This window comes from Rhamphochromis sp. 'chilingali' (genome assembly GCF_963969265.1).
Source record: "Rhamphochromis sp. 'chilingali' genome assembly, chromosome: 21".
In the NCBI taxonomy this organism is placed as follows: Eukaryota; Metazoa; Chordata; class Actinopteri; order Cichliformes; family Cichlidae; genus Rhamphochromis; species Rhamphochromis sp. 'chilingali'.
In genome coordinates this window covers 28317905-28343507 of record NC_137949.1, presented here as the reverse complement: position 1 = coordinate 28343507, position 25603 = coordinate 28317905, and the positions used below count along the sequence as shown (strand labels likewise).

At 39.8% G+C, this 25603-nt stretch overlaps 3 protein-coding genes and 2 long non-coding RNA genes across 10 annotated transcripts; 3 read left to right on the top strand and 2 right to left on the bottom strand.

Annotated features, from left to right (window-relative positions):
• Positions 1-646: 646 nt before the first annotated feature.
• Positions 647-25589, bottom strand: ivd (isovaleryl-CoA dehydrogenase). 5 transcript variants are annotated; one of them, XM_080871876.1, is made up of 15 exons: positions 24271-24510; positions 10518-10611; positions 9454-9563; positions 9165-9300; positions 8283-8372; positions 7198-7249; positions 6867-7036; positions 6675-6768; positions 4417-4547; positions 4243-4339; positions 4045-4138; positions 2973-3054; positions 2739-2843; positions 2405-2477; positions 647-1598 (listed from the first exon to the last, which is right to left on the bottom strand). In XM_080871876.1, exons 1-15 carry the CDS (start codon positions 24363-24365, stop codon positions 1465-1467), a joined length of 1557 nt encoding a protein of 518 aa, XP_080728002.1. In that variant the 5' UTR covers positions 24366-24510; the 3' UTR covers positions 647-1464. The 5 variants fall into 5 exon arrangements, with proteins under 5 accessions (XP_080728002.1, XP_080728006.1, XP_080728003.1 ...); XM_080871880.1 differs by lacking the exons at positions 9454-9563; positions 10518-10611 and adding an exon at positions 25463-25589 and having other exon boundaries at positions 24271-24343; XM_080871877.1 differs by lacking the exon at positions 24271-24510 and having other exon boundaries at positions 9454-9502; positions 10518-10590.
• On the top strand, positions 11792-13829 carry LOC308390168. 2 transcript variants are annotated; one of them, XR_013970406.1, is made up of 4 exons: positions 11792-11916; positions 12340-12480; positions 12697-12778; positions 13313-13829. It is a non-coding gene; the product is annotated as an uncharacterized lncRNA (long non-coding RNA). The 2 variants fall into 2 exon arrangements; XR_013970407.1 differs by having other exon boundaries at positions 12302-12480.
• Positions 13622-15418, bottom strand: LOC308390169. The gene is made up of 2 exons (XR_013970408.1): positions 15015-15418; positions 13622-14220 (listed from the first exon to the last, which is right to left on the bottom strand). It is a non-coding gene; the product is annotated as an uncharacterized lncRNA (long non-coding RNA).
• Positions 16249-19327, top strand: LOC308390164 (piggyBac transposable element-derived protein 4-like). Its single transcript, XM_080871875.1, has 4 exons — positions 16249-16357; positions 17181-17331; positions 17640-18577; positions 18667-19327. Exons 2-4 carry the CDS (start codon positions 17220-17222, stop codon positions 19213-19215), a joined length of 1599 nt encoding a protein of 532 aa, XP_080728001.1. The 5' UTR covers positions 16249-16357; positions 17181-17219; the 3' UTR covers positions 19216-19327.
• Positions 20038-21996, top strand: LOC308389619 (uncharacterized protein; the record flags this gene model as incomplete). Its single annotated transcript, XM_080871109.1, has 7 exons — positions 20038-20074; positions 20144-20236; positions 20332-20443; positions 20759-20847; positions 20960-21132; positions 21296-21473; positions 21785-21996. The coding sequence occupies 7 exons, from the start codon at positions 20038-20040 to the stop codon at positions 21919-21921; spliced, it is 819 nt and encodes a 272-aa protein (XP_080727235.1). The 3' UTR covers positions 21922-21996.
• Positions 25590-25603: the final 14 nt, after the last annotated feature.

The window sequence follows — 25603 nt, the reverse complement described above, 5'->3', positions numbered from 1 at the left end:
TTTTATATGCTTCTAAAGTTCAGATGTATAATTACACATTTAACTTCAACAAAGTGACTGTCAGGAGTACCTCATGTGTTCAGATATAATAGGCTGTAATAAACGAGTTCCCCCTCAAACTATTAAAATGTAAAAAAAATGCAAAACTATGCTAACACGTTGTCCTCATAGTTTAACATTTGATAGCCTCGATTATGAATTTGACTTTTATAACTTATATTTTAATTTAGGGCATGTAAATCATCCCTAAACCAATATTCATCTTGGTTGTTTTAAGGCTACTCTAACATGTAGGACAGGGGGTTTAAACACATATCACAGGTTATGCAGTGCAAACTGGAGGTTTTGCATTTTACAGACAGGATGCTGTTCCAGTGTCACAGGAGATATATCACAATAATTCTCCCGAAAAATTTAAATAAAATGGAATTAAACCAAATTTATCCGGGCTTCATGGATTGAGGTATGGAGCTCGACAGCAGATTTATTTTCCCTGCAATATTTCTCCCACCCATATAAACCTGACTAATCTCATAATTCACAGCAGCTGTAATTCTCAATCAGTGCAAAACGCAAGGAGAAAAAAAGTTCATGGAACGTGGATTACAAATCTTTCATAAATGTGTGCAATAAACACAGACAGAAATAGAAAATTACAATTTTTATTTTATAAGATTTCATTTCATACACGTTCACAATGTACAACTACATAATTCTTTGCAGAAAGGAAGACAAATCTGAGAGATTTCTACAGACTGATTTTTATTGTATACAAACAGTGACATATGCTCCCAAAAAGAAACAAATGCTAGCAGAGCGCTGACAGACATTTGCCCTTTTCACATATTTCAGTTTGCTTTGAAATCATGTTTCTGAAGATCTGAACTACAGTTAGATTCGATTTCACACTTACAAATCAAGAAAATTCAGACAATGATGGCGGCAACGTCATCAGACTTGTTTTTTTAAACTGTAGTGATAATAAGTGAGGTAACACTGAGCCCCTATATGATACACGGTTCTTCAATGCAGCCAGTGAGTGTAAAAGTTGCACAATTTGAAACATGTTGGCTGAAGGGTTTTTAGTGTATACCTCTCTGTGACCAGCGACTGCCAGTAACCTCCAGCAACCACACAAGGAATACACATTTCAGTGACCAATCACCAAAATGATTGGGCCTTTATCAACAGATTTCACAGCAACTTCTTGCTACCTGGTTGGAGAATACGAACATTTTTGTACTGTAGCTAAAAAAAGTCACATAAAGGCCACTTAATGTAGTTAAAATTGCTTTTCGTTATGTCGAGTTCTAATATCACAATTTCATAATGATCTGTTTTGACTGAAACTAATCAAAATCCTTGGTGACAAGTTCTTTTGTAGAGTAAGGCCTTGTGTGTGTGAATAACTTTTATCATCCACAGCAAACCACTCGCAGTCTTTTGGTGATCACCCCCTCAGCTTTATTTGAACAAGGAGTTGAAGGCTCGTCCAATGATGAGTCTGCGAACTTCACTTGTCCCGGCACCAATTTCATACAGCTTTGCGTCACGCAGAAATCGCCCCAGTGGGTAGTCATTGATGTAGCCATTGCCACCTGACAAAGGACATAAAGATGTTAGTGCAAAGTTACCGAGTAGTAACAGAGCTCAAGGGTGGCCATCTGTTAATCAACAAAAACCATGTTGGAATATCAGATATCTATGTCTCCAAAACAAAATGAATGAAAAAGTGACTTCATATAGGCACCTCAGCAAATAAATTCTATAGATCTACGTCAGCTCCAGCAGCCAGTGACTGTCAGAGCAGAACGGATTAAAACAAGTCAGACTGTTGTTGCGGTTTATTAGGAAAGAATCAGTGTAATGGATAAGGGGTTATCACATCAACTAATTAGTAAGAGGTTTTTACACATGAACTCCACAAATTGTCGGGCGAACTAAGCTGGTAACAGATCACAGTGCTGCCCTCTCACAACAGGAAAAATATGTGTTTCAGGCACATTCTCAGTACTAGAAATCCTCCAGCTGGTTTAACAGGGTCTGCAAATAATTTGCAAGAAGTCAGACATGTGACCTACACTCGACTCTTTTTCAAGTAAACTAACAAGGTTACACTCATTTAATGAATAATCTGACTGCTACAGACATCTTTGTTTTGTGCAGTTTTGCTGGGTGAAGCCGAGAAAAGCTCAGCTATAGTCTACGTGTGAAACTGGCTTTAGGGGAAATCCCTCATTTTACTATGAACTTTCTTTCTGTTAACTAGACCTTCCTAACAGCTGTGTGTTGGTTGCAACCTGAAATATGTTGTTTGTACATTGTACATTGATTAAATCATGACAATTTCCTCAGTTTAAGAATCTACTCTCATTTCATTTCAGCTCTGGTTCTTGGCACTCACCCAAACATTGAATCCCATCCAAAGCAACCTGAGTGGCATTCTCAGCACAATACAGGATCACTCCAGCACAATCCTGCAAACACACAAAGCATCACAGTCACTGAGTTAGACAAGAAAGTCTCTACGGAAAGAAAAAAAAACAAGTAACTGGATGCAGACTTGAAAATGAGAACCTTTAGGATCCAACAAAAGATTATATATTACAACATTTTCTATAAAATTCTTATTTAATGCTTAAAAGGGGCCATTATACAGGATATGAATTTAGGAAACTTCTTGGCTAAAGTGACTGACTGAGTGCTGCAGAAGCAGACGTGATTACAAATCTTCTCACCTTTGCGCTGAAGTGTCCTCTGTCACAAGCACGTGCAACACTGTACAAATACTGCCGACAGGCGCTCAGCCTGGTGTACATGTCAGCCATCTTCCCTTGCATCAGCTGTCAAACAGATGAACATCAGGTCAGTCTGACTTGAGTAAACGTGAATTAAACAAATCATTCAACACAATGGCCGTCAAAATATTTGAATTTTTATTCTCTGAGGAAAGTGAAAAATGAAGGCAAAACCTGAAAGTGTCCGATCTTCTGTCCGAAAGCCTCTCTGACATGCAGATAGGGAATAGCAGCATCCAGAACCGCCTGCATGATGCTGAAACACAATATGAGGATGTCACATTAAATGAAATGTGTCACATCTCTAAGGTTATAGGACAACATTCAAAAAATATATGTTAAACATGTTTAACTAAATTTAAATTACAGGACAGTCTGGCCAATGAACTACCAGAACTTTTCTGTAATTGTACATGTTTATCATGTAGTTTCATTGGTCTGGGCCACTTAAGATTAAGGTGAGCTGTATGTGGCCCATGATATAAAAGGAGTTCCTGCATTAGCCAATCAAATACTGCAAATCAAATGAACTTAAATTAACCACTATACAGAGACGTGAAATTTCAGCTTTGAAACGGCACAAAATATCACTTCATCAAAGTCAGCATGGGCAAACACCTAATGTGCATGGAGTCGTTACGGCAACACGGGCAAAAGTCCGGTGACGTCATGTGTGCGACATGAACACCACAACAAAGGAGGGCGTTGAGGCAGCGGTATATACCTGCTGCTCGGTGTATAGCTTTTCGTCCAACTCGCGGGCCACAGTGTTGCGTTTTGTGCAGCCATTTTCTTTCTTACTGGGCTTTAAAAACGGCCGCATCACGTGATGCCACTGACTAGCCAATCGGTGGCATGCAGTCAGTTGAAGTCACATTTTTGGATTGCCTCAGATCACTTGGAATCTCAGCCAAGTGGGTACTAAAAAGGTGGCTAGTACCAGGTGCTACCACTTAATGGAAAACCCTAAAAACCAAGTGGAGCTGAGCCAACCTGAGCAGGTAATAGTGGAAAATGGCTGTGTCAGTCCAGGCTCAGCATGCTAATGAACAACACATAAACCAACTTCTCGCACACCAAGTCCAGTAACTTTCAAAGCTGAAGCACACACTCACAGAATCACTGGATACAGCATTTATGTACTAAAATACTTGGTCATTTCTAATTAAATCAACATGTATATGTGATTAGATATAACTTGACATCAGTGTAAACCAACCAGCCAACCTCTTCTGGTGAACCTTACCCAATAGGTCCAGATGCAAGCACCAGTCGCTCCAGATCTAAGCCGCTCATCATCACATACACGCCTTTGTTTAATGGACCCAGGATGTTCTCCGCTATAAAAGACAGGAGAAACGAAAACAAAATAAATTCCACGCTGATAAAAGACAATCAGTTTGCATTAGGATGACATAAAGTAACAATGCATAGTGAGGCACACCTGGGATTTTGCAGTCTTCAAAGATGAGCTCACAGGTGCTTGAGCCTCTCATGCCGAGTTTGTCGAGCTTCTGTGCGGTCGAGAATCCCGGTGTTCCCTACACAAAGCGTATATATAAATGCACAAATAAAGACACTTGTTTATTATTAGTACACCTTCTTTTACTGAATTTACCTTTTCGACAATGAAAGCTGTGATGCCTTTTTGATAGGCCTCGGGATCCGTTTTGGCATACACAATAAGCACATCGGCATCCGGGCCATTCGTGATCCAGAACTTGTTTCCATTCAGAACGTAATAGTCTCCTGTGAAAAGATTATGTTCATATAGTAGTTACTTTGTAATATAACAATTTCAGGGCACTGCATTTTCCAACAACTTAAAAATTCTCTCTGGGCTTTGTCAAAATACTGACAATCACCCACAGCTTGAAAGGCAGTACTTACAAAGCATGAATGCTGCCTCCAAACCTCATGGCTTACACCTGATGGCAATGATTCTTTCACCAAGTGGCGCATGTGTGGAAGCACTAGAGAGCTGTGCAGCTGGTAATTTTGAGGATTTGACATTTGATATTGTCATAAAAAAAATTAAAAAAATTAAAAAAAACAAAAGGCACTGATACTATTTTGGTTCTCTTAGGCCTGCCAGTAGATACTATCTGTCTCTTCACATCTTTTTGCTGTTAAGGCATCACAATTTCCTGCTGGAATTCATGTTTGTATATATTTGCATTTGTTTTCACCGGCCTTGGGCAGTATAGGTGCTTGGCATTTTGGTCTTGTTGATGCCTTTGGCTTATGCCAAGCTCTTCATGGACAGTCCTAAAACTTTTATGCACACAACCTCTAATATTTCTATTTATGTTGAAGTTTGAAGTGGAAAAACTGCTCGTCATTCAGCCAAATATACACAATAGACTGTATATAAAAGATGGACATGGCATTTGAGTTTGAAAAGTGAAGTGCCTCAAACCTGCATTATTTCAAATGGCAAGCAGACAGCGACTTTGACTGTACAGAGGCCCATTGGAGTACAGTGCTTCGGCTCCCTTGATCCATGACTTCATTATCAATGTTTTATAATGAGTTTATGCTCTTAGTTTGTAGTTTCAAGTCTTAATGAATAAAATACGATACATTTTACAAATAATCTTCCCCATTTGTGTCCAGAAGGAAGATAACACAGGGTATGCTTTAGGATGAGGGTTAGTGTGCATGTTTCCCTCAGGGTCTTGATCAGATCCACCACTGCCTCATCACTTCACCAATGAGTGACCTCATGGTAGCTATGTTGATCTTTTATATACAGTCTATGTATATAAAAAAAAAAAAAAAAAAAAAACACTGCCTGCATCCACTGCAAGGAGACAAACCTATCAAAGACATGTGAGAACTTTGCTTCACAGCAGTGAAAATTTTCTCCCCATCCCCGAATGTCGCACCAGGCAGCAAAAGTAATTCATCCATGTTCTTCACCACAGCTTGAACCCACCCCAGCAGTCCCTGAGCAAGCAGTGGGGTGCAATCTGTACAGGTTATCACTCCATCAGGAGGCTGAATCAGTGAAACTGAACAACACATTCACCTATTGCCAATTTAGAATCAGCAGCTAAACTAACAAGCACTGTGGCAGGAAGTACCAGGTAGAAATCTGATGCAGGTACAAAACTGTCTTCCTGTGAGCTGATGGTGCTAACAAGGCTACGAAAACAGCAGCTCAAATAGTTCTATTCATAACTTGTTTATGACATACGCAAAAAAAAAAGCTTTTAACTTCAATACTTACATAATACAGTCTATAACCTCACAAACTCCATTTTAAAAAAGCCCGACTTTTTGTTGCTGCTGTCACATCTTATTAACTATCAAAATAATGTTTTCAGATAAACAACACAGTCAAATTTTATGCCTCTATAAGCAGCTCATACTCACAATCTGGCCATGCAGCACACACACGACACCTTGCTGAGTCTGACTCATTTGTACATTTTCAGTGTGGTAAATGCCAATAGCATTTCTGTCAAACCCTGAGCTAATAAAGCCCTGAAAACTCTCCCCCCCCCCCCATCAAGAGAGTGTCCAACACATATCTATTAACATACCATGATAATAGCTTTCAGAAGATGTTCTTATGTAATAATGCATTCAGATATTAATGATTTTGAGGTGAACAAAATAATAGAATAATTAATCCTTCTTCTTGTAAAGTCCTTGATATTAATAGCACTCAATAAACACACAAATAAAGCTACGTGACACTGGCAAAGCGGACCAAGAGTACAAAAAACAAACACAAAACAAACACACAGATCTGTAAGACCAAGAAAGCTAATAGCAGATCTTATTTATGTGCTCCACATACTGGATGTATGATTAAGCTGAACATTTATCATTACCACAGAGAAGTGAGTCACAGTTTGGGCGTCTTACCTTCTTTCTTTGCTCTGAGTTTCATTGACACAACATCAGAGCCAGCATTGGGCTCACTCATTGCCAGGGCTCCAACATGTTCTCCTGTCAGTAACTGGCAAAGGAAATAACACGATTAATGAAATAAGTAAACAAGCTCATTACGTTCAATGTTTTTCGATAATATTTAAACATGAATTGTTTGATCCTGACCTTCGTCATATACTTCTCCTTCTGCTTTTCATTGGCGTGGCGTACCAGCTGGTTAACGCAAAGGTTAGAGTGGGCGCCATAACTGAGACCGACGGCTGCTGACACTCGTGACAGCTCCTCCATCACAATTATATGATCTAGATAGCCCAATCCTGTGCCTCCACATTCCACTGAAAGGGATATACAGTGTGAGCTGAGTGTAAACTCGCCTAATAACAGCTAAAAAAAAAAAATAGAAACCTTTATGCCTTGATATGAACCATAAAATATGTGTTAGACATAACTGTAACTGTATGAACTGCCTGCTACATAAAAATCACAGCTGTCACACCTGGAGCAGTGACGCCAAGAAGTCCCATCGTCCCCATTTCTATCCAAAAATCCTGTTTAAGAGGGAAAGCAGAAAGTTAGTAGAAACAATACACTGGAGGTACAGTTGAACATGCATATCTACTAGAGCTCAACCAATAGTAACAGCCGATATTAGCTATATATACATATATTGGTGTCATGCAGCTGTGGTCAGATGTTTACATACAGTCATCATGGGCATGAACGTCACGACAAATTTGGTCTTTTAATGATTTCTTTGAACTGTTCTCTTTCCAGGAATGCTTGTACAGCATCTTTAGAGACTTAAAAAATACAAGTGGTTGTTTTCCTGTGGCAGCACAAAGAGGATTTGTTTGATTCTCCACTCATTGGCTTGACCAATGCTCAGAAATGACTTGTAAGTAATTGCAGATTCGTCAGTTCACACAGTTGCATGCAGGTAGAAGTAAATTGGATGTGTCACAACTTTGCCAAGTTCTGGAAGAAGACCCAAACTGTCACCCAAGATGAGAGGAAACTAGTTAGGAGGTTCAGGAACAACCCAGAAACCACCAAAGCTCAAGCCTGAACTGGAATCCCCTGAAAAGAAGCCCCTGCTCCAAACCAAGTTTTAGCAGTGGTTTATGTATATATTTGAGCCTATACATGTACTTTTGAGCCTGTGTGGATTAGAGAAAATCCAAAATAAATTCAAACTTGTGAGCCAAATTCTTGTTTTTTAAAGTTATTAAAGATGTATGCTTTACAATCGCTCCACCCTAGAAAAAGAACAGCTTAAAGAAATCGTTGAAAGTACAGTAAGCTTTTGACAACCACATTTTCCGATATGATTAGATATAAAAGTGCTTTTTTAAAGCTCAAAAAGCAATGCCGATTCCTTTAGAAAAGCCAGCTGAGCTCACTGGATTGCTTACGATACTCAGAAGTGGTGGTGCAGGATACAGCAAGTAAGGAATGTCAACAGATGTATCAACAATGTGTTGTTTTCTTTTACCACCTAGAAGTACTGTCCCCAAGTTCCATTACTACTTGGTACATCAGCTACAACTTTCTGAATTTTGTCACTTGTGCATTTCAACTCACCCGCATTCCTGGGAACTCGTTCTTCTTATCGATCTCGTCGGCATGAGGTGCAAGTTTTTCTACAAAGAATTTGCGAACTGTTTGCCTCAGCTGTGGAAAGGACGTAAAACAATTACTTAGCAAAAAACCATACCTGTAATGACTGTGCTGGGAGGATGAAGATCATAAAGTGACGGCTTGAGAAAGCTTTTCACCTGCCTGGAGATGGAGGTAAGTGTGTTGTTTGATTTACAGGTGGACGTGTTGTTTGCCCAATCATACTGAAATGTTTTAACTGGCATTGCATGTATATTTGACTTTATAAAAGGTCTGGGATCTGAGACAACTCCTTCCATCCAATCAAATCCTGTATATGAACCCCACCCACCCCCTGCTCTCCTTGCAGCCTCGGGTCCAGTCTCCTTCACTTTGCGCAAAAATATACCCGGCCTGCAGTCACCTTTGATTTGATTTAATATCGACTGTAAACCAATGTCGGCATCAGTCACTCCATTACTACCATTTATTACCACAACCTACTTTGTAAAGTCATACGTGGAAATTTAATAAAATTGTTTAATAATGTAACTAGTAAAATTAGTTAAATAGACCATTTTCTAATTAGATAAATGTAATTAGATAAATTAATCGAGTATTAGTCGGTAGCTTTTGATTTTTTTCATTTAATTTGTAGCTGTTAGCTAACTTATGTCATCACGTAATGGGGGACGGTGTCCTCGCAAAACTGTCTTCTTTTATTGCCCTTAAAATTCACAAAACTATACAACACACTAAAAATGTTGGTCTCTGAGAGTATGTGATTGTTTTAATGCCTGCGGTTGACACGCACAGACACAAGTGTGCACTTTGTTTTGCTAGCATTAGCTAGCTAGTGTGGCTAACCTGTATCTGCTCCTCTGTGAGTCCGTTCACTACGTCGTCTATGGGGATGGCAGCTCCGGCACAGCCTCTTCTTGTCACCGCAGGGATGAATAACCTGGAGCCGAGGCGAAGTGCATTTCTGACAGCAAACATGGTGCTGCTTGCAAAATAACAAGGATGAAGGTTAGACCACGGATGAACGTCTGAGGTCTCCTGCCTGGCTGTCTTGTAGCAGATAAAAGGGAAGAGGTCTCACTCCGCCAATATTTCCTAGTCCTACAAAAGTAGTCCACGCTGTCGTTCTTCTTACCTGAAGGGTCGCGCAGGCACAGGAGTGCGCTTAAGTACCCCGCCGCCCCCTGAACCGGTGAAAAATAAAACCACATCATATCTTCCACTTCGTCTTCTTCTAGTGCGATACTGCAAATTTTGGTATCGATCAGATATCCAGTAAATACAGGACCATCGATAACGATACCTATAACTTACAAACTGTAGGGGAGGAAACTCACAATTTCTGAAATGAATCATCATTAATTTGCAAATTTAATGGCCACTAAATCACTGTGATATTTCCTTTTAACAATAATTAGTTAACACAAAAACGCATCTTTCAGCTTTTCATTTATTGTTTCCAGCATAGTATTGTGATATTTTGCACGGCAATATTGCATTTAGATACGGGCTGTACAACAGCTTTGTGTTAATGTACAATCCTTATGTTTTATCTGTGTGTCTGTGTGTGTGTGTGTGTGTGTGTGTGTGGGGGGGGGGGGGGGGGGGGGGCGCCAAACCACTGGCTACGTTGCGTTTGGCGTTTCGATGGTTTTTGTAGTGATGGCCCGCTTGAAGCTGACGCTCCGGAGCGTGTGTCGAAAAAAACAACACACTGGTTCAGAAGCACTGTGTCGAGGCTTGCTTCGTTTGGCAAAAGTCACGTGACCAGTGACGTCCGAAGCTTCATTACGCACGTAACTGCTTCGGTACCTGATTCAAACAGATATAAGGAAGTGAATCATCCACGGGATTCGTGGAGTGTGTTGATGGTGACAGATAGCGACGAGGTGATCATTCCACTGACAGATATGGAGCCAGCGAGGAAGAGAGGACGTTCTGGCGTGTGGGAATATTTTGAGTTGATTTTGCTCAATTCATTTTATCTGCCGAAGTGAAAAACTTGAAATGTCCAAAATCATGTTTTCATAATGTAAATATCATTACAGCATATGACTTTAGGAACACTTCCATGTGAATTAAAGCTAATGAAGACTACAACAATGTATTTGACACTATACGTACATTACATTGCTACACAGTTTAGAAAATCATTTTGTTTATTGTTTTTAGGTGATAGTCTGCAGGACCCAGGAATACCTGCATATCTACCAACTTGCAGTGTAGTTCCTGCACTCCACAGCCTCTTCTGTTCCATGCAAGTGGATTTTCTTCAGGGCAGGAGAAACTATTTCTAAGAAAAGAAACAGACTCAGCCAGCGCACAGTAACACTAATCCTCTTTTTAAATGTAAATAACAAAAGGGCTACCTTACATTGATCATGTTTTTACTTTGCAAGTTCTTGATTATGGGTGGGTTTTGATTATCGCCTTTCTGATTACAATCCATGCTAAATTGAATAAAGTGATATTGATTCATTAAAATCCCGTGTCGATTTGTAAATTAACGTTATTATGCCTGAAACGCCAGCATCTCAGGTTAAACCTCACAACATGTCGTCAAACACCATGCAGCTAAAACAGTAACTGGGAGCAGGTTTACGGATTCTGCATACAAACGTGAACACAGAGCGCGGACCCGACGCGTCAGAGTCAGATTTTGGTGCGTCGTCGGGTCCGCGCTGTGTTTGCCTCTTTTTTTTTTTCGCTGGCTTCTGCAGCTGCAGGTTTCATAACTCTCTGTTTACATCTCTAATTAAGTCTCACATGTGTCAGCTTTCTTTTAATAGATACGAAATTATGGATATATACTGTTAAATGATCAGAATTGTAATATTTCTGACTGAGGCAAAACTTTCCAGATTCCAATCAAATTGAATCGGATCCTGTATCGAATCAAAATGATTCTACAAATCAGTGACGATGCAGCCCTACTCAGCTTCCTAAGCATTTTCCCTTTCCAGTTCACAATCAATCCCACCCCTAGGTCAAAAATATGTATAGGACAATTGGCCTAATCTAATATTTTGTATGAACCTGTCCAGCTGTCCAGTGATTAAACGACAAGTAGATGGAGGCAGGACTTCACAGCAGGGGCATACTCCATAATGTGCTGTGCATTATCATATGTATATTATATATATTGCTCACTTATTGTATTTACCAACATCAAGGAGTTATGAGCAAAGAAAGGCCACCATAGTGCATGTTTAAATAGGGAAAGTTTATTGATCAAAATGTATTACGCAGATACGCATTACATTTTTTTCAGCCCCCCAATCGAGAAAACAAAACCAATTACATGTTCAAAGCAACGGAACGGTGGCCCAATATCAGAGAGAACTCCACTCTTGAGTGAGCAGTGATAATTGAGCAGTCCGTTTTATTTTGCAGATTCAAGCTGCTCTTCAAAATTTTCACCACCAGATGTCACCGGAGAGGACTGTGTTGAAAAGCTTCGAGTAATGAACCGTTTTGCAGCAGTGTACTGGAGATGAAGTGGTCCCTGGTCCAAGTTCTCATCACAACCGCACAGTGTTAACGTTAGCAAATGCTAACGCTATCACAGCTAGCTCCACTCCACGAAACGCTGTTCAGGGTAAGTAACGATATGTTATTATTGCTTGGTTAGTCTGTCTGTCTGGCAAAAATGAGCTTTTTAATTAGTTTAGTCACAGATTTTTTTTAATACTGTTTTTTATCATAGCAAAGAATTCTATAAATTAGGTAAGAGAAAATAATTGTCTTCTGGGTTAATGTCTGTATTACTATTTACATTGTTGTAGGTAATAGTTATTCATGACTGTTTTAAAGTGGCTTATGTTCTGTGCTAATATGGAAGACAAGTAATCTATGTGAAAGAAAAGAAAGCAATTTTAGTTCAACGTAGTGATTTTGTAAGTGGGTATAATTTGAAAATGCTTTTACTAGTACAGTGGATGTTCTTTAAATATTTAACATTTAAAGTGTGTGTCACTTTACAGACTCCAACTTCAGTTTTGGTTTGGTCTCACCGTTGTAGGTCATAACACAAACAAGTCGTCAAGTCAAGCAGCTGAGGAAAGGGCTTAAGGAAACCATGGTATGGCCGCTTCTGACAGAAAGATCAGACATCATTCCTCCTTTCTTACCAAGGGAATCAGAGACTGCTCCCTGTTGTGAGGTCAGGTCACATCTTTTAACATCTGAATAGTAAAGCTATTTGGTTAATTTATGAAGGATGAACATTAATTGTTGACACAAAACACCAATATACTGTTTTGTATGCGTGGGTTAGTTGAACAGCTGGGTTACATTTAATAAAAATACACCTAATGTTGCTGATGCTCTTAAGACTACAAGATAAGTAAAGCTATAAAATGACTGTGGCCTGCCACAGAAGATGAAGATGAGGAAGAAGAGGAATGCTCTCGAGGATAAATGCAGAGTGGCAGGTTACCTTCGGTCCTTCATTGAAAATGGTAAGTCTGCTGCGATAGGTATTTTGCCATTGGTTTTCTCTGATTATACTTTGGTAAATTACATACAGTCCAGCGATCTTGGGTCATTAACAAAGTACACTATAGTAGAGCTGGGCGATATGAGATTTTTTCATATCACGATATTTATTTTTATTTATTTTTTTATAAAAAGGACAAGAGCGGTGAGGTCTATCGCAATAGTTTAATTTTTCTATTGAGAAAAAGTTATTTCGCAATACATATCGTTATCGTTCTATCGCCCAGCTCTACGCTATAGTATAATTTTGTTTTGTTATTTGCTCCATGCAATACATAAGAGTGGTGGCATTATCAGTTGCACTAGAATTGTATGTAGACTACTTTTAGCTTTGTTAACATAAAAATATCTATAAAAGCTACAACAGCAATTTGAGTGGGGCAAAAATGTCTGGTGCCCTGTATGTAAGTGGTCATCTTTTATGGTATTTCTCCATAAAAGATTCAAAATAATGAATATAGGATGTCATTATAGTTTAAAACAATCTTCTGTTGCAGCATCTTGTGCACAACAAAAAGCCCTCATCAAGTTTTGGACAGGATGGGAAGTCTTGCCGAGAAATGACTGTGGAAGTGGTCAACAGCAATCTTCCAAAGTCTTCCACCGGTTTTGAAGTACTACGTCTTCCTGCACACTACTGTACCTATGAGTCATTTCTAATGGACATTCAGGTGTGTCTCAACTCTACTGACTCAGGTTTTGGTCTGGTTTACGATTGATTCCATAACCACATGGTAAAATTAGACCATTTCTTCTTTCTTGCATCACATTACTGTACTCGGTGTTCAAAGAAACGGACAATCTAGTGAGTTCTAGTTCTTTTTAATACACTTGACAGTGAAAAATACAGAGTACAGGTGTGCATTTATGGCTTTTTTAATATAAACTGATGAAGAGTTCAGATATCAAAATCAGTTGTTCACTGTACATTATAAATTACACAATATGTTTTGTTTATACTCGCTACTGATACAAAAAAAATTTCTAGAAAAAATTATTTGAATTAAGATGTTACACTACTCTACTGTGTTCATTGTATTAAATCTGCTCAGAGTTGACATGTACTGTATATCCAACCAAGAAATGAATATCATTAAAGTGACAGCTGTATAAAACAAATCCTGTTTTATAGCCACTCACTGTTTTGTTGAAAATGAAATTGGTTATGCTGTTTTGAGTCAGTATTAGCTACAAAGCTGTAGAAATTAAAAAAAAAAAAATCCTCCTGACATAGAAACTGATTAAATGTAATAATGTCTTTCTACAAGTGATTTTGAAGTATTGGTAGCACAGCAGGGTCTTGTTCATTCAGTGCATCTGGGAGCTGAATCTCAGGAATGGTGATCTCATTTGATGGGCAGCGATTATGTTGTCCTGTCCAGTCCACACCATAATCCTCATCAACCTGAAAGAGCATGCACATGTTTTAAATCTAAACTGAAGAGGTGTTTCCTGCAGCTGTTCCTAGATGGACTTATTGAGTCTGCCAGGGCCTACGTGAGTTGCTTAGGCATTGGCTACCAACTAATTATTCATTCACCCATTCTAGGTCAGGATTGGTTCTCTTCAGGTATAACAAATTTAACTTTGTTTAAAGTATTGCCATCTATACCTGACAGGTGGGATAAAAGAGAATGGCTTGGGAGGCGCACAGCAAATCTCAAAGTTTTCCAATTAATGCTGAAAGAACCAAGGATGTAAATGTATTCTTGTTTTAGCTTTACCGAAGACACCAGAGAAAGTATATCTATAATGCTGCTGAAATAGACAAAACCATTTCAATAAACTCGCTATTTAACATCAACCTTGTTATGCGTTATCAGAGAACAATCAACTGCAAACAGCAATGAAACATTCAACTATGTACTATTTAAAGCACTAATGACCCTGCTGTCTAACAAGATGTGATAAGTAAGTAGACTGTGGAAAGCTGGTGGGTCTACTCTCTGTGTAAAAGGTTCCTACAGGCTCCACTGACCCCAGTCTCCGAGTTAACACACTAACAGCTAACACTGCTAAACGTGTCTCAACGCTGAGATGGCGCCGATAGCTTTAGCCGTAGCTGCCCCACTTAGTTTAGACAGTAACAAAAAAAAAGTAAGCGATAATAATTCATTGTCAAACCTCATAATTAAGGTCAACACCTAAACAATGCTGTGTACAGAATCACACAGGTGCTCAATTACAGCATAAACTTACCTTAGACCATCCTCCGTCATTTTCCTCCTAATTGTGCTCGGAGACACAGAAAATGTATCGGCAATTACCCCGACGGTTATCCCGGACAGCACTAAAGTCCTGAGTGCTGCACCGGGATTTCTAGACGTGGACGGCCAACATTTGAAGACTGTTCTTCCTCGGCGTATTCCAAACGAACACGGTGCTGAATTGATCTTAAACCTTTGACAATGCTGTCATCGATGCGAACATCTTGAAGAGCAATTATCATCCCAAGCATTTCAGAAACATCTAAACGACTCAAAACAGTATCTACAGGTAAATGATCCCTCTCTATCTGATTTGCTTAAATGAGCAGAACTGGCTGAAGTTCACACCAGTCCGCCATCCTCCGTGACTTTTGACCTAGCACGCTGTTGCTAGCTGCAGTAGCCGTCCGCGGAGCCGGTATCCAGGAAAACTAGTCGATGGTAAACGATAAGCCAATAGGTGCAAAGGTCCAGCCCACTTACATTGATTGACAGACAAAGTCATTCTGCTGAAAAGTCGCATTATGAAATAAATAGGCCATCGGGAAAAACGGGATTTTGAAATAAAGACTGACTTTGAAAAAAGGTCATTTTGGACTAAAAACGGCTGGAAATAAATAAAATGCCTCAGGAATAATCTCTGTTATTGTGAAAAATAATGACCATGAAATAATATTTCACAATAATAAGTAAATTTATATAGCAGAATGTAATATATTTCACAATAATGAGCATTGTTTTCAAAATGTGTTCCATTATTTCACAATATCATTCTCACATTACATATCTGTGTCTTATTTATTCACATAGTTATTTATTTCATCTTGACCTATTTATTTATTTAATTTTGAACACTTTGGAGTTCCATATCAGATTAGCCATTCTTGTATTTTGCTCGTTTGTGTTGTTGTGTTTGCACATCTCTGTTGCTTGTGGGGCTCGCACACAAGAATTTCACTCGCATGTGCTGTGCCAGTGTGCCTGCACATGTGATGTGACAATAAAAGTGATTTGATTTGAAATACTGATGAAACCTGACACTGACAATGAAATAACATTGATTCACTGTTGTTCTGTCATCGTTGATTGTTGATCTATTTATAGTTGACAAGGTGACAACAATCACGTTGAAAAATCATCAATTTATGGTTGAGCGGGAAATTAAAGCTGCTACCACTTGGACTATTCCGCAGCACCCCTATCACATTGGTACGTCCCTCCAGGTAACCATTGTCTTGTACAGTAGAGCGGGACATTAGATTTACTCTCAGCGGAATTGACCGGAGAAGGTATCAGTTCATGCACTGCACTGGCCTGCACCACGATTAGTATAAGGTAAGAATGAATGACTTTTGTTCTAGTCGTTATTTCCATGGTTGCATTTGAATAACAGTAAAAAAAAAAAAACCAAACAAACTTGTTAATGTAAAGTTTCGGATAAAATGTGGGAGCCCGAAATTTTGTCTACTTTCATCTTACAATCCGGCAACAAATAAATTGCACTGCAAACAAAGTCTATCAACAAAGAAAAATTTTCGTTTCATACTTTTCCGTTATATTCCCTTACAAAGCTAGCTTTAACGCTTCGAGGGTTCCTTTGTTCTTGCCGTCGCCTCGGCGCTTGACCCAGACTTTCGCTCTGTAGTTGCTTTTTAGCATAGTACTACAAAAAATTGTAAATCTGTGATATATGATTGATAAACGTAAAAGTAACTGTATAAATGTGTTCAATGACTTTGTTACTTTTAATGATTGGAGAGCACCCACTTCGATTCGCACTCAATTCAAACTCTACGCTGCACGCTCACCTACCTTGCGTTTGCACCTTTTGTCCACACGTAAACTGCGTTTTCATCAACTGAAAACTGAGATTTTTAACAGTAGAAGTCCCAGACTTTTCTAACCCTCTGTTAGCCAAGTGGAAGCGAACTTTGCTAGTCTTTTAGCATCAATTCATATGTAAATTAGGTCGTTACCTGAGAATTCTGGAGGGGAGTGGGTGTGTGTGAATGATTGCTGATGTCTAACTGCCAACTGCCTCTTTGTGTGTGTGTGTGTGTGTGTGTGTGTGTGTGGGGGGGGGGGGGGGGGGACTTCCTTTTGTGTTGAGGTGGATATAATCTCACTGCATTTAGCCTAATCCTTCATTGCCCTGAAGAATCCTGTGGTGTACGAACCTCCTCTCCAAGGAAAGAAAATGCAGCAGGCCTTGGAAATGATCCTGAGTGAAGTCAACCCTTGTGACTCGGATGGAGAAGACCTACAACTTCAGCCGGATTCGGACTCGGAGCTGTCTGATCAGTCTTCAGGTTAGGTTTCATTTCATATTATTTCCTATTTCATTTCAAACAAGTAAGTGAAAAATACTAAAAAAGCAGAGCAGGATTAGGGTTAGCTAGTAACCCTAACTCTAGTTGTTTCTTTTTATTTAGGAAGACATTTCATATCATTTCCTATTTCATTTCAAACAAGTAAATGGATGTAGTAAGTAAGATATTTCAGACATTATTCTGATACAGATGAGGAGATACTGGAATTATAATTAGTATCTATGCATGCATTTGTGATTTTGTTTGACCTTCCCATTGCTCACAATTTGAATTTGTTCACACTGCAGATGAGGAGACTGCTTCTCCACCTAAAAAGAGAGCTTGTTTGGGGACTGAGACAGCGAAAGATGGCACAGTGTGGCGCGAAGAACAGGTGGGGACCTGTCTCCCTTTCACCCCAATAGAAGCGTACGCTGCAGATGGAGAGCCAACGGCTAAGGCCAGGAGAAGTATCTCGAGTCGCCTTCAGAGCTTCCTGTGTTTCATCACTCTTGGCATGCTTCGTAGCATTCAAGAATGGACTATTCAACATGCACGGCAAACGGAGCATGTTCATTGGTTCATGGACCTCCCTGAACTAATGGCATTTATTGCAATTGTCATCTTGCGGGGGGTTACCAGGGTTCCATCTGTAAATGACTGCTGGTCAGCAAACCTGGGAAACCCACAGATAATTGGAACTATGGCACGAAACCGCTTCCAAGACATCATGCAACACCTACGCTTTGATGACAAGTCCACCCGCAGTGATCGAGCAAAGACTGATAAATTCGCTGCAATTTCCAGTGTGTGGGGATCATTTGTCACCAACTGCATCACGTGCTACAACCCTGGTCTACATATCACCGTTGATGAACAGCTTTTCCCATCAAAGACTCAGTGCTGTTTCCTGCAGTATATTGCAAGTAAACCTGACAAGTTTGGGATCAAGTTTTGGGTGGCTTGCGACCTAAAATCCAAGTACATTTGCAATGTCTTCCCATATCTTGGCAAGGACCCCAATCGTCCCAGTGGGGAGAGACTGTCTGAAGATGTAGTGATGAGGCTGATGGAACCATTCCTAGACAAGGGCAGAAATGTTACCACGGACAATTTCTTCACATCGCTTTCACTTGCGCAAAAACTTCTTGGACGGAAAACCACCATCCTCGGCACAGTCAACAAGATTCGCAGGGAAATTCCTCAATCCACTAGACAGACAGATCGCAATGAATTCACCACTCAGGTATGTTGCAGGTCTTTTGTGGTTCTATGTTTATGTGTTTCATTGTGTGTAAAAGGGCTATGGAAATAACAATTTATCTTATTTCTTAGGTGTTTTCAACCTCTGCTGCCACGCTGACGGCGTATGCGGCCAAACGGAAGAGGACAGTCTATATTCTTAGCAGCATGCACAGCGTGGTTCAGACTGATAACACTACCAAAAGGAAGCCAAACACTGTCACCCTTTACAACAAAACAAAGTGTGGCGTGGATGTGATGGACCAGATGGTTCGGGAGTACACTGTCCGCAGAGGAACACGGCGCTGGCCAGTTGCCGTGTTTTATAACATGATTGACATGGCAGTACTGAATGCACATGTGCTGTATCAAGCATGCACCGGGACGAAGGAAAGACGGGTGGACTTCCTGGTGGCGCTTGCAACAGAGTTGGCTCGCTCTCATGTAGCTGCGAAGAAGGCAAGAAAAGAACAGTTGCTTCGGACACAACCCTCCACACCTGGCCCTGGAAAAAGAGCCACGTGTCAGGTCAAACACAAATGCAAGAAAAATCAGGCCACTATGCGATGTGTTCACTGCTACAGATACACATGTGGTAAATGCAGACGACAGATACCATGGCAGTGCCAGGATTGTGAGTGATTGCTGAAAATGTTGAATTGTACTCACTCACTTTTTATTATTATTTGTACATATGTGTACAAATGGTTGGTTTTTTGTACTGTTTTCATCAATAAATCTCAGCAACAAAGGACCTACACCCATGTGTGTTGATTTCTCCCTAAGATGGCAAACTGAAACACTCCACTCCCCCACCCCCTCAATCACTCACCCCCACTCCCCTCCCTCCAGAATTCCTAGGTAACAACCTAATATACATATGAATGACTAGCCAATTTAGCTTCCACTTCCAGCATTTGACTGACTGCTCTCCGGCTTTTAAAGGTAGAAACGCAAAATGATGACTCCGCGGGGGTCTAAGGTAGAAACCCAAAATGACTGCTCTCCGGGGGTCTAAGTGTTTAAAGACGCCTGCCAGGGCGGATATTTTCGAAAACTCCGTTTTAGCATTTACGTGTGGACAAAGGAAGACGGAGAAAACGCAGCGTCAAAGGTGTGCGCCTATTTTGATGCCACACTGTGCGCCAAGTTTTTGTCTCGGTGCCATGAATTCCTACAATGGCAGACTTAGACAAAATACTGTTAATTTTATTATCTTCAGTGTTTAAATGCTTACATATACACACGCAGTTGTATGTTTAAAAAAAAAAAAAAAAAAAAAAGAGTTTGTTTTATCGGGTTTGCTTGTAATTGTTGCCTATATACATTTTAAGCTATTATTTATTATTTAGTTCAATCAATAGATCAAGTTTTGTAGTGACTATGAAATATATTGTAATTATCTGTTTCCTGTTTATCCTAGACAGGGCAAAAAAGGACTCCAAATTTTAAAAAAAGATAAAAATGAAAGACTGGTGCATTGTGCAGTTCAGCACTGGTGGTACAGAAATAGTCCCTAGTTCATGGATAAATGGGGAGAAATTGTCATGGCCTCCATATCCTCCGTGAGACACATTCAGGATCCACGACGCAGTAAAGAGGAGAGTTCATCCTGGTGCAACATGGCTCACCTATGCACCAGTCCGACTTCTAATAAGCCATGGTGGGTATCATCTGGATTGGTGTTGTATAAATGTAACAATAACAAGTTTTTCGTGTCCTAATTTATGTCTGGCCATACATTGTTTGTACTTCCAGACACATTTCACGAAGCAGAACGCAGTCTTCAGAAATATCTAAGTGAACACTGTGATACGTCTGACCTTCAGTCCGAAGCTGAAACTCAGACCAGTCATAAAAGAAAGCACAAGTAAAACTTTTTTTATTTCACAAACATATCTTTGATTGCTAAGAATTTATGATCTTGTCTTTTATACATATCTGTGGTGCTTCCTTACTGCAATATCACCACATAATATAGTCCAAAAAGTGGAAGTTTGTAAACTTTTTATAGATGCAAAGCCGTGTACACTTGTGCACTTCAAAAATTCCTTGTATACTGTACCTTCTTGCACATCTCCGTTTCCTGTGTGTGTTGTTATAAATCAAACTGTAACTTTAGGAATTAATATTCCAAAAGCACATTTGTAATTACTTATGACCGTTTTCAACTTTTTTTCTTTAGACCAAATCCCCTGTACACATATAGTGACTCAGAGGATGAGCAGCCCACAAAAAAACGGTTTCCCCAGGCGCCTCGAGTGACAATACCAGGTAATAAAATACTGTCTGGTGTCTTTGTACATATCTGTGTGTGACACAAGGAAACTTTTGACAAGTTGTCTGTATTCTTAAATACTTAAAAAAAATTATCTTTTTCTGTCAGACCTGACAAGAGCTGTTAACGAACTCCGTGAGGAGGTCAGAGCCATCCGCAATACCGGCTGCAATGAATCGGTAGATGCTGGGGTACTGCCTCTGGATTTGCCCTTGCACAACATTGAGGAGCTAAACAATGCAGAGGCACCTCTTCAATCACAAGAGGCAAATAAGGCAATGGTAAGTATATAAAGGTTATGTACACTTTGTAACTATAAAGTGTAATAGCTGTCAGATGTGATTTAAATACATAACAACGGCCTGTTGATTAAACACACAAGCACTTGCATACACATTAAAGACATGAGACACGCTAATTCCATCTCTTAAAATGTGTCTATAGGTGAGACGCTTTACCTTGATTGGAGGGACCACACTGGAGGTGCGAGTCCGCCGTGTAATGGCTTATGCCATTACAAACGAGCTGGCCTCGGTACTAAACTGGGCAGGGAAAAAAACCAAGGACCAGACAAAGCAAAAAAGGGCATTTAAAGATACAGCGCTCTGCAAATGCATATTTGGTAAGTTTTACTGTTTTTTTGCTATATTACTTTGTCCTTCTTAATAACAAGACTTTCATGTCCGGTTAATCTGGAGATGGAGTCTTTGGTCTTTGGCTTGTTTAGTCCTCGGGTTGTAGTTTGTACAGCCCGAGGACCCCATGTTTATTTTGTTTTAAAGACAGTTAACAAGAGCTTATTCATGTGCTCTAATTCACTTTTTGTGTGTGTGTGTGTGTGTGTGTGTGTGTGTGTGTGTGTGTGTGTGTGTGTGTGTGTGTGTGTGTGTGTGTGTGTGTGTGTGTGTGTGTGTGTGTGTATTTTTGTCCTAGATGGCCTGACGCAGCAGTTAGGGGCAAACTCTATGTCCGAGTTTGTCTTTGCACAAGCAGTGCAGAAATGGCTCCGATACGCCCCAGATCGTTTGGGTGGTGCAGGACGCACATCATGCATCCCCATCCCAGAGTAAAAAATTACAAACTTCTGTGAAACATATAAATGTAAATAGGAAACTGTCTTTTAATAAAGTATTTAGCAAACGAAACATGCCTATTGACCTTTTTTTGTTTAGTTTTTTCTCTGTTACATCACATGCAATGCTTTCTTATTTTAGGATATTAATATTGACATGATACATTGTGAGACATTTGTTTTTTTGTTTTTTTTTTTTAAAGGGTGTCCAATTTGAGGAATAAGTACAATTATGTGTTTAGGTGGTTTAAGTATTGATGGAAACATGCAGTAGTTTAGTATTGGTTAAAATACCTATAAAGAGAGGTAGATTTCCAGTCATGATTTAACTGTTGTTTTAATAAAAAGCAACTGTGCGAAAGAGGTGGAAAATCAACACCATAGCTCAACAGTGTTTCAATATCAGAATCTGACATTGTTTCAATGTCAACAGTATTAGAAAATATAACGTTGAATCAATGTCAGGTTTCAACATTGATTCAACATCAAAACCTGACGTTTCAACGTTAAAGGGTGCAAGAGTGACGTTAGGTCAACGTCACACTTCAACGTTGATTCAATGACATCACCTGATATTGACTCAACATTGTTTCAATGTTTCCTTGCTATCTGGGTAGGAGGAAAAAAGTACTTTGTGACTTTCATTGATGACTACTCCAGATGTTGTAAAGTGTATTTCATAAGAGAAAAAACAGAAGTCCTGAGCAAGTTCAAAGAGCTTGAAAGAACCTTCTCAAATGAATGTGGACAGGGAGTAATAAGACTCAGAACTGACAATGGTGGGGAATACTTGAAAGCTCAAGGCATCCACCATGAAATGACTGTACCACACACACCACAGCAAAATGGTGTTGCAGAGAGAAAAAACAGAACTCTAGTGGAATCAGCTAGAAGCATGCTGTCACATGCAAAGTTGCCAAACACATTCTGGGCAGAAGCTGTTGCTACTGCAGCTTACATACAGAATAAGCTCCCAACATCTGCTTTAAAGAACGAAACACCCTATCAGAGATGGTATGAAAAAAAACCCAGACATTAGCCATATGAAAGTATTTGGTTGTGTTGCCTATGCTCATATTCCAGACAGAGAAAGAAGCTGGACAAAAAGGCAGTGTTGTCGCAAAATGTGCAACAACAGGGACTGAAGGACTAAATACTAAAGGAGCAGTATCAGTCCAAGTATCAGTCCAAGCCTAGTTCTAGTTGCAATGAAAAACGATCTTCCCGAGACAGGAAAAGACTGTACTCTAGCTCTGGCAGAGATAGAGAAAAACACTACAGGGATAGGAGTCACAAACGAGAAAGCGACGATGATCGTCACCGGTACAGACGGGACTACAAAGACAGTCACCACCGCCAGTACAGGGATTGTTTCCCCCTTTCTGGACGTTACTACAGGGAATGGGAGGCCGATCGTCACCGGGAGCGAACCTTCCAGCACCCTCGGGAGCGTGATCGCGACAGGTGCTCTAACCATTACTACCGCTACCGGTCAAGAGAGGACATTGACCATGAGCGAAGGGGATATGGTTACTCCCACCGAGAGGAGTCTCGTGGCAGTCGGAGGTGGTTGCAGGATAGTAAAGACTCCTCGACAATTAAGGATAAGAGTAATGGCAAAGAGAGAGAAAATTACTCCTCAAAGGAAGGAAATTTCTCACCTTCTACAGCACCAGAAACAAACAAGTTCAAGGGCTCGCCTTTCCTCTCCAGACAAAGAGGTTCAAAATCGCAAGAGGACTCTCAGCAAAGACAGGGACGACAGCTCTGAGGCCCGCCACACTAAAAAACACAAAAAGAGTAAGAAAAAGAAGAAATCAAAGGATAAAGACAGACACCGTGAGAGTGGGTGAGTATTGCCATCTTTCTCTCGTTCCTTTAATGAAAACAGAAGGAAATGTGTTTGTTTGTTTTAAGCTAGATTTTTTTTGAAAATAATATGGGGTTAAAGCTCACTATCAGTATTAATATTTTCTTAAAAACGGAAAGAATTTTCATCATTTTATTGATAATGGGTCACTTTTTCTGTCTTAGGCTGGCCGTAAAGCTTGAGATCTTGGTTTTGTTAAACAATGTGATTGGTTCTCTGTCATCCCGTAGAAGTTCTGACGGAGATTCAGACAGAGCTGCGGAAATGAAGAAGAAAAAGAAAAAGAAGAGACATCGGGACAGCGATCCCGAACTGCACAGCCCAGTGCTCTGAGCCAGGGCCGTGCAGAGAGGTTTAAAGGGGCGGGTGCTTAAAGCTAAAAAGGGGCACATTGAGCCAGGCTGAATAACAACAACACACATTCATCAAGAATCTAATATGGGCAACAAGGCAAAGCAAACGTAGCCGATGTTTTACCTGATGGGTACAATGTTGCTGTTGAGGGGTTGCTGTGGATAGTGCTGGAGGGCAGGGCTGTGTTGATCTGAGACTGTAGACATTAAAAAGTCCATAGGAGAGATGGTAGCTGATTAAACAAGTGTCATGAGATAATAACTAAATGCAAAGATTGGTGACAGCGCTTAGGCTCTGCCTGTGAATCACTCTTTGCTTCTCTTCTTCCTTCCATCCCATCTTTTCATATATCACTCTCCACTTGCTATGTGAGAACAAGGCACAACTTGCTATTGCAATAAACTATAATTTAATCATCCACACCTAACAACTCCAGCACTTAATCTACAATAAAATGATGAGAGAAAAATGTTATAGCACTGCCTTTAGTAGCCTCACACAGCTCTGTTTCCTCCTCATGTCCTTACCAGGCATGTCTGGACAATGTTATATCATGAGTAATATTTTTTTTAAAAATCCATCTAAATAAAACACACACATGCACACACACAAAGTGACATTTTAGACCTTCTTCAGAATACTGTATATACTATGGGCATCATGGTGCTGATCCAGAATCCTTACATTATTATTTATTACTAGAGCTACAATAATAAAGCAAAGAGGAGGGGGAGTAATAAATATAAAATAATGTATTTATGATGATTCCATTTGTTTCACTATCCACTCTGTGCAGGGGCAAAGCTTATTACATTTTTAAACTATAGAGATACAATCATTTTACTGCTGTAAAATCCAACTTTTGTCTTATTTAAAATATAAATCTAATATAATCTGCTTCTTAATGTATGTTCTTTAAAATACAGCGTGTGTTTTTTAATATATTATAATTATAATAATTATTATGTGGACATGAATATTAGATCGTTTTTTAGTGAAATATAATCCCTCCAGAAAGGCAGGAAAAGCCCGGAAACTTACTTTAAAACTAAATATGTTCTAAATACTTTAAAACTAAATATGTTCCCTAAAACGGTGACAGAGCTACAGACCCATGACAGCCTTACACAGGTAGCCAGCAGCTATGACCAGCACTACTTGTGCAGTTAATAAAAGGACAGGTAATGTTTGTCGCGCTGTTGCACACACAGCACGCTCGTTTGTCAGTTGCAACAAGACAGCTTACCAACGTGTACGTAATAAGATAATACTCCTGGGTGCTACACACTACAGTGTACGCTGTACACCTACTTACTGGTTTTGTGGCATCAGTCTGTATGGAAGAAATATAGTAAGTCTGTGTCTCTGAGTTAACTTGTGTTTCTCCTACAGCTCCGGACCGCAAAAAATGCGCGTGCTCTTTGTGAGCTCGTTCCCGGCTCGTAACCAGCGCGTT